The 13,497-nt window shown below is 42.4% G+C and overlaps 1 protein-coding gene across 4 annotated transcripts in view; it reads left to right on the top strand.

Annotated features, from left to right (window-relative positions):
• Positions 1–13,497, top strand: part of SGPP2 (sphingosine-1-phosphate phosphatase 2) — a 122,338-nt gene that overhangs the window by 85,888 nt on the left and 22,953 nt on the right. For all 4 annotated transcript variants that reach the window (XM_014843253.3, XM_070489654.1, XM_070489651.1 and 1 more), the window contains 2 exons: positions 283–462; positions 2,911–3,000. In XM_014843253.3, coding sequence (XP_014698739.1) covers positions 283–462; positions 2,911–3,000 — 270 coding nt within the window. The remainder of the gene's footprint in view (positions 1–282; positions 463–2,910; positions 3,001–13,497) is intronic.

Here is a 13,497-nt window from a genome sequence, read left to right as displayed (position 1 = left end):
GAACGTACTTGGCACACATACGAGATATATATAAATGTTTGCTAAATATATGAATAAAATATGCATTAATCTCATGTCTTAGTTGCTCTGTGGAATCCAGAAGGCCTGTTTCTGTCTTTACCAATTAAATATCATCCTACAAGTCTTTCCCCCTAGGGAGCTGAGTCAGAGAGAAAGGTGGTGTCAGCCAACGAACAGGGAAACCCAAAATAAATTCATGAAATCTAGAAATTCATTCATTTTACATATTGGTTAGACTCACCCCATCCTTTGGTTTTGCAGTTGGTGATGTATGTTGGCCAGGTGGCCAAGGACATCTTGAAGTGGCCGCGGCCCTTCTCGCCTCCTGTTGTAAAACTCGAGAAGAGACTGATTGCTGAGTATGGAATGCCATCTACCCACGCCATGGCGGCCACCGCCATCCCCTTCACCGTCCTCATCTCCACTGTGGACAGATACCAGGTGAGTGGCTTAATTCCCCTTCCTCGCGTGTAAGGCTCTCCATACAACCAGACAACAAAGAGAGGTTTTGCTTCAGAGTTTTCTTTTTTAAGGGACTTTGAGGTTTATGAAATAAAGACTAGAGGGGAACGAAAACCTACTGTGCTGTCGGTGGCCATTTCTTCACAATAAAGTGACCATATAATTGAGCATCCAAATCAGGTTCGGCCTGAGAAAGGAGACGCCATTAATGACACCAGCACAACAAGCATAACATGGACTGTCCTGGGAACCAGGCTGTGTCGTTTCCTGGCTCAGAAAGCATTTTCACCCTGAACTGCCTGACTAGACGGCACTTGAATTGGTGTTCTCACCCTGTGTCTGCAACAGACTCAAGGAGTTTCTGATCCTAGTAAATGATCCCCCAGGGCTGAGATGATTCCAGCAAATCCTTCTGCTAGACTCCATAGCACCCAGAGCAGAAAAGAGTCTGGGCACTAAAGTAGCCCCTATGGATGCCCCTGGTTGGAACCATTAGAAATAATGGCTCCATGTTTTCTAGAAAACTGTCTAAATGACAGGAGATTAATAAATATTGAAAATAGAAAACCTTCACTTAATGAATATCAGCTTAGATGCCAATTATAGTCAGACCTTTTAAAAGTTATATTGTTACTACAATGAAGTTTTGTTTCTCCTATCTGAGAAGTCCTGTTCTAATTTTGTGTTTAATTTCACAAATTTTACCTTGTACCCATTGGAAAATTTAGGTTTCCTTAAATGTAGCAGTTTGGTATGTAAATGACAGTGTTGTTTCGCCCTACTCTTTTTCCCCAGAAGCTCAGGGACCTTCTGTACCCAGATGGTACAGAAATAGAGGAGTCAGGCTGAGACAGTTGGAAGGAGACAAGAGGAGTGTTGGGTCCTGGCTTTACCTCTGCTGTCCTCTACCAGGTCACCTGGGGTCAGACATTCCTAGGTGGGCAAGGGACAGGTACAAGGAATAAATCCAGCTAGGCATAATCTTTTGTCAGAACTTATTTAAATGTCCTGCCAGGATCAAAAAGTCCTGTGCTCCCCAGTACTGTCTGAGTGACTTTAATGCAGACTTCTGAGCTTTGTCATACCCAGTGTCATCTGCCTCAGAAGGATGTATGGGCCCAGCATCATAAGGCCTGAGTCGTTATGGATTTCTTTCCTATTTAATTTTTAATGATAAATATACTTAGCTATTTAGATTATTGCTCATAAATAGCTCTAACTATGGGTTTATTTATATTCATCTGTGTTCAGGCTAATGCCCAAACTCTTTAACTTCTGAATGTATTGACTCATTAATTGTTCAATTAAACACTTTTTTCAATTAAAATTGAGACCCCCCCTCCCCCCCATTAATGATAAACTTCAAGGAAAGATGCACAACCATGTGTTTTTGTACTCACATGTTACATGAACACACTGGACCGGGACTCGGAAGGTGTGGCTTCTGGTTCTGACTCTGTCACTTGCTGGCTGTGTGACCTTGGGCAAGTCCTTCCACGTCTCTGAGCCCCAGCTCCTATTGTGAGGATCAATTGGGATGATTGACAGGAAAGCATCTCTGTGCCGAGTTCAATACTAATGTAACTTATTACTGAGGTTGAGTGTTTCCTCATTTGCAGAATGGAGCTCATAATAGAACCTCCTTCATAGGGTTGTGTGAAGATTAAATGAGAGAGTGACTGTAAAGTACTTTGAATGATATAGACAGTTCTCCGTCATCTTTAGTCTTATCACCATGGAAGACCACAGACATTAGTCCTTGAAGCACGTGGGTTGCATCTCTACATCTAGTTCATAAGCAGAATATTTGTGTGTTCCTTATATGACTCGACTAGCCAGAGTTCTCCAGTTGCTTTTATTACCCACCAGCAAATGTTGAGGTTTAGTGAAATCTGGACTTTTACCCTGATATCCGTACATAAAGATGCCCAGTCTTAGCTTGGGCCCATCATCCCTGGGCTTCCTCAGGTAGGCAGTTGTTGCTAAGCTGTGTCACTGTGGCACGTGAGGGGAAATAGCTGGGTGCACTTCCAGATTATAGCACTGTCCGTCCACCTCGCCGCTCGCTCAATATTGTATCCTTCGTAAGTTTCAATCTAAGAGTAGGTAGAAATAAAAAATTATTTACTCCAGTAAAACTATCAGAACAATGGTTGCGGTCACAGTCTTAAAGTCAAGCTCTCGCTTGTCTTATTTGCATGTCAAGGTGCTGTGAAACTTCCTCCCAGAACTGTATTCCTATCTTCCCCTTCTCTTTCCTCAGTTTCCCATTTTTCAAATGGTTTTAGGTCATCAGATGCTGGTCTAGGGAATCCGAGATTGAGACTAGCAGTTATGGGATCAGTACTCCTATTCCCTCCTACGGCATCAAATTGCGTACGTCTGAGCGTGGTCTAATTTCCTTGTGTTCTTTTCTCCCCCCCGCAGTATCCCTTTGTTTGGGGACTAATCGTGGCTGTGGTGTTTTCCACCTTGGTGTGTCTCAGCAGACTCTACACCGGGATGCACACGGTCCTGGTAAGCCTTCCTGGGCAGGTCTTGGGGTGATTGCCTGAATAGTGTTATAGCCAGTGTGTCAGTGTGTTCTTCACACTATATTTTTTATAAAGCTTCTTGCATATGTAATTATATTTCCCATCAGGCCAATGAGTTAAGTAATTATTATTTTATGGCACATGCATAATGATAGTAATGAATCATTAAGATAATATCAAGGAGTCTGAGCTGGGCTAGACGCATGTGACTTTGAAGATGGGCAAGGATGGTGACGGTCATTTATTTTCATGTTGGTTTACTGAGGATGCAGCAAGCAGTGGAGGAAAACACCTAGGGTCAAGGATGTGAGTGCGTGCACTCACTTGCCCACTTAGACCCTCACAGAGATGGGCCTGAAATTCAGGGGTCTCAGCTGCCCTTGCAGGGTAAGGGTCCCATCATGTCAGAAGAGTCCGAAATCATGGGCTCTCTTCCGTCCATACTGTTCTAGGCTGGGGGGCATGATGAGCGCAGAGACACACCTGCATTTAAAGGTCCGTCTACCCTTTTACCATATTAGGTATTTTTTCCAGGGCTGCCATGGTTAGCACAGAATTAAATTATCTCAGAATTCTGTGTCCTTGAAGTTTCAGAGCACAAGGCTGGCCATGGTATACCATAGGACACTATTTATTGCCATAATTGGTGCAAGAAAGATTTCTCTAAAAAGGAATAGGCCCTTGCCAATTGTGTTCCTCTCCAGATGAAGCTCAAAAGTGGCATTAGCAGAGGGTCCCTGGGGGAAAGGCCACCCTTCACTGGCCCTCTTGTTTCTCTTCCTACTGCCTGGTGTTGGATATTGTGGGAAAGGTGGCAGGAAGTGGGTGGCAGGGCAGATGCAGTGGAGGTGAACAGATTGAGGGGGAGAGTTTGTCAAAATGGTCAGAGGCACAGGAGTGGGAGGAAGTAAACCCCAAAAAAGGGGGCTTGTGTCTGCACAAGACTCAGAGGGCAGCATCATGCTTTCCTCTTAAAAACGCAAACCGTAACTCAAAGGAGAGCAGAGAGGCACTGAGGGCAACCTGCTGGAGTCAGGGCCAGGCCTAGGGTGAGGCAAGTGAGGCATGAAATTGAAGGGGCGCCCAACAACTCAGGAATCAAGATAAAGGATTTTGATGCCAGAGTTCAAAGAGGCAAAGTTAATGCAGAAATTTTCCGTGATGAACGAAATATCTGAATTTTAAATGAAGACCAGCTCTGCCTCTGCATTTGCATGACCTGCCTCTGCCCCACCCTCCTCCTGGCCCTGACTCCTAGATCTTGAAAATGCTACAGGAGCAATTAGGAGCCAGGCTTATCGTCCTACCTACCAAGGTCCCTGCTGTCCCTGTCCCATCATACAGTGTGTCTGGTGGCTTCTAAGAGAAAAGAGGAAAAGGAGAGGTGGACATTCTCAATTTTCTATGCCATTCCTTGGCATTATAAAGAGCTTCTCTCTGAATACGTCCGCAGACTTAAATAAGGAATCAAGCAGATCTTTCTCGGGTGTTTTGGTCTTTCTTGTATCTGGGGCTGCTTTTTAATTTCCATTGGTTTTGATAAAAGTGATCTTGGGAACTCAGATTGAACTTAAAACCAAAGTAAACACGAGAATGTGGAGCTGCAGACAGGAAGAGAGGGCACAGAAAACCCACCTCAGGAAAAAGACAGCTACTTTTCTTTCTTTTCTCTTTAAAGTGGGTGATGGAGACGGGGAAGTGGGTAGTTGTGGGGAAGATCATTCAGGCCTGTCATTCAGAGGCAAGGAGTGGGCATAGCCACTCTTCTTGGAGCATCTGTCCCAGAAGAAACTGGAACAGGGGCCGTGGCAGCTATTGCTCCCACCCCCATCCTGTCCCACCATCACTGCCCAGGGCTGCTTCTACACGTGGAATTTCATTTCGTAGAGCTCTTAGACGCTGACTCAGGACCAGGTCCAAGTCAGGCTCCAGGGCCGGAGTTACAGCCCAGGTACGATGGTACATAATTTCTAGTAGCAAAAGGGAACAGTTGGTTTTAATAGTAGGATAGAGTTAAGTTATGGATTGGCAGTCTCCTTTGTTCAGCAGCAACTTAATAAGCTCCTGCAGGGTGCTAGGCTTGGAGCTGGATCCAAGCCTGAGATACTGAGATAAACAAAACCTACCTCACCCTCCTGGGTCTCTGAGTCTATCGATGGATACGGATGTGTAGGCTGCTGATTGCTGGATATGATGAGGACTATACTTAGCCTGGAAGAGCTGGGTTGGGCCAACTAAGGTGACGTGCCTCTCCCCTGGGCCCCTCCCAACCTGGGGACTTCCCTAATGTACTAACCTTGTCAACCTTGGCTACTTATGCAAATCCCATGGAAAGCTTTTAAAAAAGATCTCTGGGGATATTGCAACACCCATATTCATAGCAGCAGCATTATTCACAATAGCCAAAAAGTGGAAGCAATCGAGTATCCATCAGTGGATGAAGGGGTAAACCACATGTGATACATACATTGGGTGGAATATTATTCAGCCTTAAAAAAGGAAAGAAATTCTGACACATACCACAACATGGATGAACCTTGAAGACATCAAGCTGAGTGAAATAAACTCATCACAAAAGGACAAATATTGTATGATTCCACTTATATGAAGTCCTTAGAGCGGTCGAATTCATAGAGGCAGAAAGTGGAATGGTGGTTGCCAGGGGCTAAGGGGAGGTGGAATGGGAAGTGGTTGTTTAATGGGTACAGAGTTTTAGTTTGGGATGGTTAAAAAGTCCTGGAGATGGATGGTGGTGATGGTTGCACAACATTGTGAATATACTTAATACCACTGAACTGTCCAGTTTAAAATAGTTATGATGGTAAATTTTATGTTATGTGTTTTTTACCACAATAGTATATATATATAAACACCAATGTGTGAGACCCATATATATATATATATATGTATATATGTATGTATAAATATTGGTGTTTTTTTCAGAGCTCCTCAGTTGATTTTAATGTACAGTCAGGGTTGAGAGCCATTAATTAGACTAATTATCCCTTAGAGCTGGGCATTGGCATGGGCCTGAACAAAACTAAAGTTGGAAGGTGGAAGGAAGGTGGAGACAGATGCTGTGCAGGCACCCACTGTGTCTACATTATGAGCTGCACAAATTGCACGCAGCTGGTATGCTCATAACATGTGAGTCATCCTGGTGCCTGTCTGCTTTCTGTAAATGGTTCTCTGTGCATGAAGAGGAAGAGCAATTCATGAAAGCAGTAATTTGCTTATCTTGCCCATTAAGAAATCACTCCTTGTCAGCGGTGAATGGTTTGCTGTGACGTCAAGGCTTCCGGGACAGGCTCCAGCTGACTCCTGGGCAGGCCCAAGTGAAGCAAGGGGAGGCACTGAACCTCATGTGGTGTCACTGTCCTGCCAAACCAGCTCTGGTCCCACCTCAGAAAAGGGCGTCTCTATCAACCACGATGCCCTAACTCCTCCCTTCCCACACCCCGTCAGCTAGGTAGTCACCAAGCTGAATTAAGTCTGACTCGTAAAGATATCTCAGAGCTGTTCTCACACCACTGCCGGGATACTATTTCGAAATCTGAGTATGCTGTTTCATGCCCGGAGGAGAAGTTTCTGCATCTCCTGGTGGATGTGAATGACGACACAGCCACACAGCGAGCGGCAGCCACCTGGGGACCCTGGGGGAACCGACCTTTGAGAGAAGTCAGCACTCTTTATGGGAAAACACGAAAATAAAACACAGGGGCCCTGATAACATTCTTGAGCTGCTGATTGTACCACAGCTGGGGCCACCATACGTCTAGGCTCAGTGTTCAAGCTGAGTTTTACTGAAGTCTTACACTTCCTGTAACAAAAAGCATCCTAACTGATGATTTACAGGAACAATTTTTTGGTGTATGATTTCATGTTCTCTTGAAGAGTAAATCAGTTGCAGCCAGCCGAAGGAGGGGAAAAAAGAAAAAAAGATCAAATGTCTTGGAAGGACTGGGACAGCTCATGTAATCCAACATGGATGAGGTCAAGCAACTAAGCGTTAGGAAGGGCCAGAGTGAGGGTGGCACTGAGAGTGTCTTCCTCTCCCCTTAGAGTACCACTGTTCACAGAATCCAGCTCCAGACGACTTCTCTCTCAGATCAAAACTTGAACTTCCAGAGATGAAACTTTGGTTGGACTAGGTGCTGCCATTGGACCAGTGAGCCTTGGCAGGGGGACAGGGTCACAGAAAAGAAACAGGATCCCTGAAGCCACCCTGTGGGCTGCAAATGCAATGCCCAGGAACAAGGACTAGGAAGATGACCCAATAAGTTCACCACCATTGAGAATGACCAAACTGAAGCACTTACCATCTGTGTGTGTCAGGACTCCTTGAATGCAAATAACAGACACCAACTCAAACTCACTTGAGCTTAAGGGGAAATTTATTGGTTTTTATAACCACAGGGTGGAAAGGACAGAGGTGCAGGTGGTCATTGGGAGAGTGGGACCCCAGGTGTGTACCTTCATTGGAAGTCTCCCCATCTTTCCCAAGCTTGTCTCTGTATGGTGGATCCATGGCCTTGGGCTGCCTTCTCTCTGAGACTGGACTCAGGGAGCTCTGGGCTTAATTTCTTTCTGTGTCTCTCCTGAAAGGATTCCAGTGGGGAGAATTTCAAGAAAGGTCTCTAATGGGCCTGTGCTGGATCATGAGCCCATTGCTGTGCCAAATACTGTCCAAGGGGTGCTGAGGACTGTGTTTGGAGCAGCTGGGTCAGGAGCCAGCCTGTGTGAGGAGGGGCTGTGATTGGCAGCAAGGGTTAGTGTGAGGATTAGGATTAGGATTGGCATATGGGAGGGGCAATGCTCGAAAATAAAATGGGTCCGTTACCAGAAGAGGAGAGCAGACCAAACCCCGGTGATATCCTTTCTACACTGACATCATTGCATTTTTCCCGCTCTTTCAAAGACACAACACCTGGACATTATATTTGTGTTTGTGGGGAAAGGAAGATGAGAGCAAGTCTAAGAAGGTTGATCATACTGTGTGATACAAGAAATTAATCAACTTATACAGAGTTGATTTTTAAGTCTTTTGACTAATAAAGCAATCATCCTTAATTTTACTATTAATAGTAAATTTGTAGCAATAAACAGTAAAAGTAATAGTAAAATTTTACTATTGATAGTAAAATTAGCCAGAATTTTTGTTGTTGTTAGATTAGTAAATGGTTGACCCATTATTTTGAACTTGAATTAAGTGAAATGCTGCTCTATTTTATTGTCCCTAAATTGTTTGGCCTGTAGATAATTAGATAGATATTAGATTTTATTTGCTTATTTATTTATTTTTATACCTTTTTTTGGTGAGAAAGATTGGCCCTGAGCTAACATCTGTTGCCAATCTTCCTCTTTTTGCTTGAGGAAGATTGTCGCTGAGCTAACATCGATGTCTATCTTCCATCATTTTGTATGTGGGATCCCATCTCAGCGTGGCTTAATGAGTGATCCATAGATCCATGTGGAGGATCTGAACCCATGAACCCGTGAACCCCGGACTGCTGAAGCAGAACACACAAAGTTAACTGCTATGTCACGATGCTGGCCTCACTCATTTATTTTTTTTCCTAAGTATTGCTTTAGTTTTGGTTGGAGTTGGAGAATGTTGAAAAGGCTTCTCAAATATTACATTGTCTGTGGACCATACAAAACTGTATTCTGGCTTTGGACTAGAGCATTTGTGGTATGTTTTCTCAAGTTCTTTGAAACCACTTAAAAAAAAAACTTGCTTCCAACTGCCTGATTTAATATGGAGAAGAAAGCTAATTGTGATATAAACTGCACCCTTCCAAGCCTTGCTTTCTGTGTACCCCGTGGGATGGTTAGCTGCTGAGATAAAAAGGGGATTTGATTGTGTTTCTGAGCATCAGTCACCATCTTAATGTGCTCACTGTTTTCTCTTTACCTTGGAGAGAAGTATTTTTACCCCTTTTATAAAAATTGAGAATTGTTTCTGGTTTTAAAAGTAGTAAGTACTCATAGTAAAATGTTCATCCTCTCTTGCTTTTAAAGTTGTGTTTCTTTTTTAAGCAAAATACATCGTTATTAGTTAACCACCATAGGCGTGCAGACAGCCATTTGTTAGGGTTCCGTGAAGGGAAACTGAAGGCATTTTGTGCTCCTGTTTTAGTTGAATCAAAATTAGGGCTTAACACAATTTCCAGCAAGAACTGCTTGTGGTATGTATTCCTAACAACAAACACAGGCAAATTAATTTTTTATCTCCTATCTCAACACTGTCCAAAAAGCCACAATTGGGGCGTAATAGGGCAGTTGTAGTCATAATGTTGACAGTGCATCTTACTGGATTGTGTCTTGATCTGACTGTTTTTCTTAAACACTATCAGAATAATTCTCAAGAAATAAGTAAGCCTTATACTTATTAAATTCAGTTTTTTAAAAATGAAACTTACCTCTAATTTCAATCTCATTAATGTACACTATTGGGGCTTAAGTGTATGATTCAATCCTTAACTGTGTGATGTATACAGGAAATAACTCATGAGAGCTGCTGGAAGATTAAGTCTTATTACCAAAAAGATAAAAAACAAAAACCAGATGGGGCACATCTTTTCCGAAAGTGTTGGATGAATAGGCTACTGGAAATGTCCTAAATCTAGGAGGGGAGCTAGAGTGAGCCTTGCATGCAACCACAGAAGATGCACAAAGTTGGTCAAAGCATCAGAATTATGCAGAGGTCAGAGGTTCCTCCAAAACAATGAGCCACAATCTAAAGGGCTGAAGTAACCACAGCCCAGCACTGGGCCAGTTTGCCTCAGACGGGAAGCCGCTTATATTCTCCCCACTGCAATAGAAACTGGTTGGCCTCTAACATTCTGTGACCTGGGGCCTCAGAAGATGCTCCATTGTAGCGTATTGTCAGACCTGAGGGAGCCTGATAATTAACTGACAATTAGCCTCACTGAGCAGGGAGGACCAAAACTCTCTGAGGCTCATCGCTGGGCAGCCAAGCCAAATGGGCTAGGCCTGCAGTTGCAGAGATGGTCCATTGGGTCTGAGTTGGACAGGCAAGGTGGCTGTGGGGAAGCAGGTAGTTTACCTGAGTGAGAAAGGCGCAAAAATGCCACTTGTATCCCAGATCGCCGTAGAGAGAGCTCGGGTAAATGCTTAGAGTCTAGATTGTATTGAGAATGCATCCACCTTGCCCAAATAAATACAAAACAACCACATTCAAGGAAAGGTACAAATTTGAGCTCTAGCACAACTGGGTGTTGTATTTGTGTTCTAGGCGAGTCCCAGTTACTGGTAAAATAAGAATAAGGGATTGAGTAAACCTTCCATAGAAGCCAGTCTCCATACAGTTCTTTTTTTTATTAGATACGTGCTTTTTTTTTTTAAGATTTTATTTTTGCTTTTTCTCCCAAAGCCCCCCTGGTACATAGTTGTGTATTTTTTTAGTTGTGGGTCCTCCTAGTTGTGGCATGTGGGACGCCGCCTCAGCATGGCTAGATGAGGGGTGTCATGTCCACGCCCAGGATTCAAACTGGTGAAACCCTGGGCCTCGGGAGCAGAGCGCGCAAACTTAACCACTCGGCCACGGGGCCAGCCCCAGATACATGCTTTTTGGATTATATAGTGTGTTATAGTTTCCTGGAAGGGTAAAGTTTTTCTATAACCTATAATCACACGCCTCTCTTAATGGAAAAAGCACTATCTTCAAAATTTGTCGTGAAATCAACTTTTGTAAAATGAATCAGACTTTCCATTTATTTCCATGATTTTTTAACATGATTCTTTGGCTCCTTAGGAAAATACATACAGAAATTTCTGCCATAAGCCTCACCATTGCTATGCCATTCTGAGAATTATTGGCATGCATTTGTGCTTTATTTTCATTGCAACTCTCTAAGTTATTAGCAGCTTGTCCTACTAATAGATGAAATGATTGGCTGTGATTCCCCAGCAACTACTGAAACCTGCGAATAAAGCCTTATTTCTAAATCAAATCCAATCATCAGAAAAAAAATTCAATCTAGTTCAATAAACGACTCACCTTCTTCAGAAGGCCGATGTGCCCCTTAGAAAAGAAGAGTCCTACATATTTAATACCAGTAGTTCAACGCCATGAAGGCAGAAGCAAATCCAATGTGCCAGGGGCCAGGCGGCTTTGTCTGCCTCGGCCAGGAAGCCCCCTATATTCTTCATGGTGTCTGCAAAACCATTTGGAAAAATTAGAAAGAAAATATAGGTGAATATTTATGTAAGCTTAAAATAGAAAAAGACCTTTCTAGGCATAGTGTTAAATGTATAATCTACAAAAGAAAAGATTAAAAGAGTTGACTACATATATATTTTTTTAAAACTTCTATATATAAAAGGAATTGAAAGTCACTGTTAAAAACATAAATTTAATATGTGATAGACAAAGGATTAATATAACATAATGAGTCAAATACCCAACATGCCCATAGGCAAGAACAGGCAATTCCCAAAAGAAGAAATAAAAATGTCTAGCAAATATAAGGAAACAATTCCACAGGTATTTACAGAGATGTAATAAAAGAAGTACGAATAAAAGTGAGATGTGGGGGCCAGCCTGGAGCCATAGTGGTTAAGTTTGAGCGCTCCTCTTCAGGGCTTCAGGGTTCACGGGATTGGATCCTGGGCGCAGACCTACACACCTCTCATCAAGCCATGCTGAGACAGGTCCCACATACAAAATAGAGGAAAATTGGCATAGATGTTAGCTCAGTGACAGTCTTCCTCAAGCAAAAAGAGGAAGATTGGCAACAGATTTTAGCCCAGAGCCAATCTTCCTCACCAAAAGAAAAAAAAGTGAGACGTCATTTTAAAACTTTTGCCTGTAAAGTTGGTAAAAAAATAAAATAAAAAGATACCAATCAATGTTGATAAAGGGTTGAGTAATGGGATATTCTTATAAGGGGAAGTTTTGATGTAATATGTATCAAAAGGAGTAAAATACGTGATGCATACTTTTTCACCTAGGAATTCTTTCTAGGAACTTATCTTAAAGAATACTTGAACAAATCCCTACAGGCATTTAAATAAGGTTGTAGTGTTATTTAAAATAGTGCAACACGGAAAACAATTTAACATGCAACAATAAGGAATTGCCCCACTAAATTAGTTGTTTATCAAGATATGGATCAGTAGTTAGCTACTTAACGTTATACAATTAAATATTTATTGATATAGCATTTTGATTCATAATTTGTAAAAACTGGAAATAACCCCGAAGCCCTTCAATCAGTGAATGGATAAACAAACCTTGGAACGTCTATACAACGGACTATACTCAGCAATAATGGGAGCAAACTGTTGTCACATGCAACATCTTGGATGCTTCTCATATGTGTTATGCTAAGTGAAAGAAGCCAGCCTTAAAGGCAAATATTGTAGGATCAATTTATAAGACACCTGGGAAAGGCAAAACATAATGATGGAGAGAAGATGAGTGGTTCCAGAGTTGGGGGTGACTTGTCTGTGAAGGAGCAGCAGGAGAGAGATTTTGTGATGATGCCATCGTTCTGTATCCTCATGATTGTGGTTGTTACTCGAGTCTATGCATTTGTCAAAACTCGTAGAACTGTAAACCAAAACAGTGAACTTTAGTGTATGTAAATTTAAAATTAAATTATGTTCCTAAATATGAGAGAAAGGCAGAGAGAGGGAGGGAGGGAGGGGGAGGAATAAAGGCTAAAGAGACTACAATTAAAATTTTCGTGACACAGAAATCTGTTACGATATATCCTTGAGTGAAAAAAAGCAGGGTACTCCTCTCTCTTGCATTTTGCAGAATGTTCCATGAAAGAGCCATCCCGTGAGATTCTTAGGTGAGAATGAAAGGATTCCTTAAGCACTTTGTCACAAATCTGCTGCCCCTCCTCAACCCAATATGCAGTGGTATATCAAGATTCTTAAACATTTGGAATCAAAGAAACCGGTTAACTTTGCTCACCAAGGCTCTATCCCATTTAAAACAGGCAAGGGAATTCTGTTTTTTAAAATTCAATTTATTTAAACTGAAAAAAACAATTCACCTATTTCTCCCATACCTCACCTCCTGCCTCTAACAACCACCAGTCTGTTCTCTGTATCTATGAGCTTAGTTTTATATATATATAAATTTTTTAGATTCCATATATAAGAGATCTCATACAGTATTTGTCTTTCTCTTCCTGGCTTATTTCACTTAGCGTAATGCCCCTGAGGTCCATCCACGTTGTCTTAAATGACAAGATTTCATTCTTTTTTTTTTTTTTTTGATGAGGAAGATGGGCCCTGAGCTAACATCTGTTGCCAATCTTCCTCTTTCTGCTTGGGCAAGATTGTCGCTGAGCTAACAGCTGTGCCAATCTTCCTCTATTTTGTGTGGGATGCTGCCACAGCGTGGCTTGATAAGTGGTGCTACGTCCATGCCCGGGATCGGGATCGGGATCGGGATCAGAATCAGAACCTGCAAACCCAGGGCCGAGCATGCAAACTTGAC

The sequence above is a fragment of the Equus asinus genome, chromosome 19, assembly GCF_041296235.1.
Source record: "Equus asinus isolate D_3611 breed Donkey chromosome 19, EquAss-T2T_v2, whole genome shotgun sequence".
In the NCBI taxonomy this organism is placed as follows: Eukaryota; Metazoa; Chordata; class Mammalia; order Perissodactyla; family Equidae; genus Equus; species Equus asinus.
The sequence above is the reverse complement of the archived record's forward strand: the minus strand, read 5'-3'. Positions and strand labels throughout refer to the sequence as shown.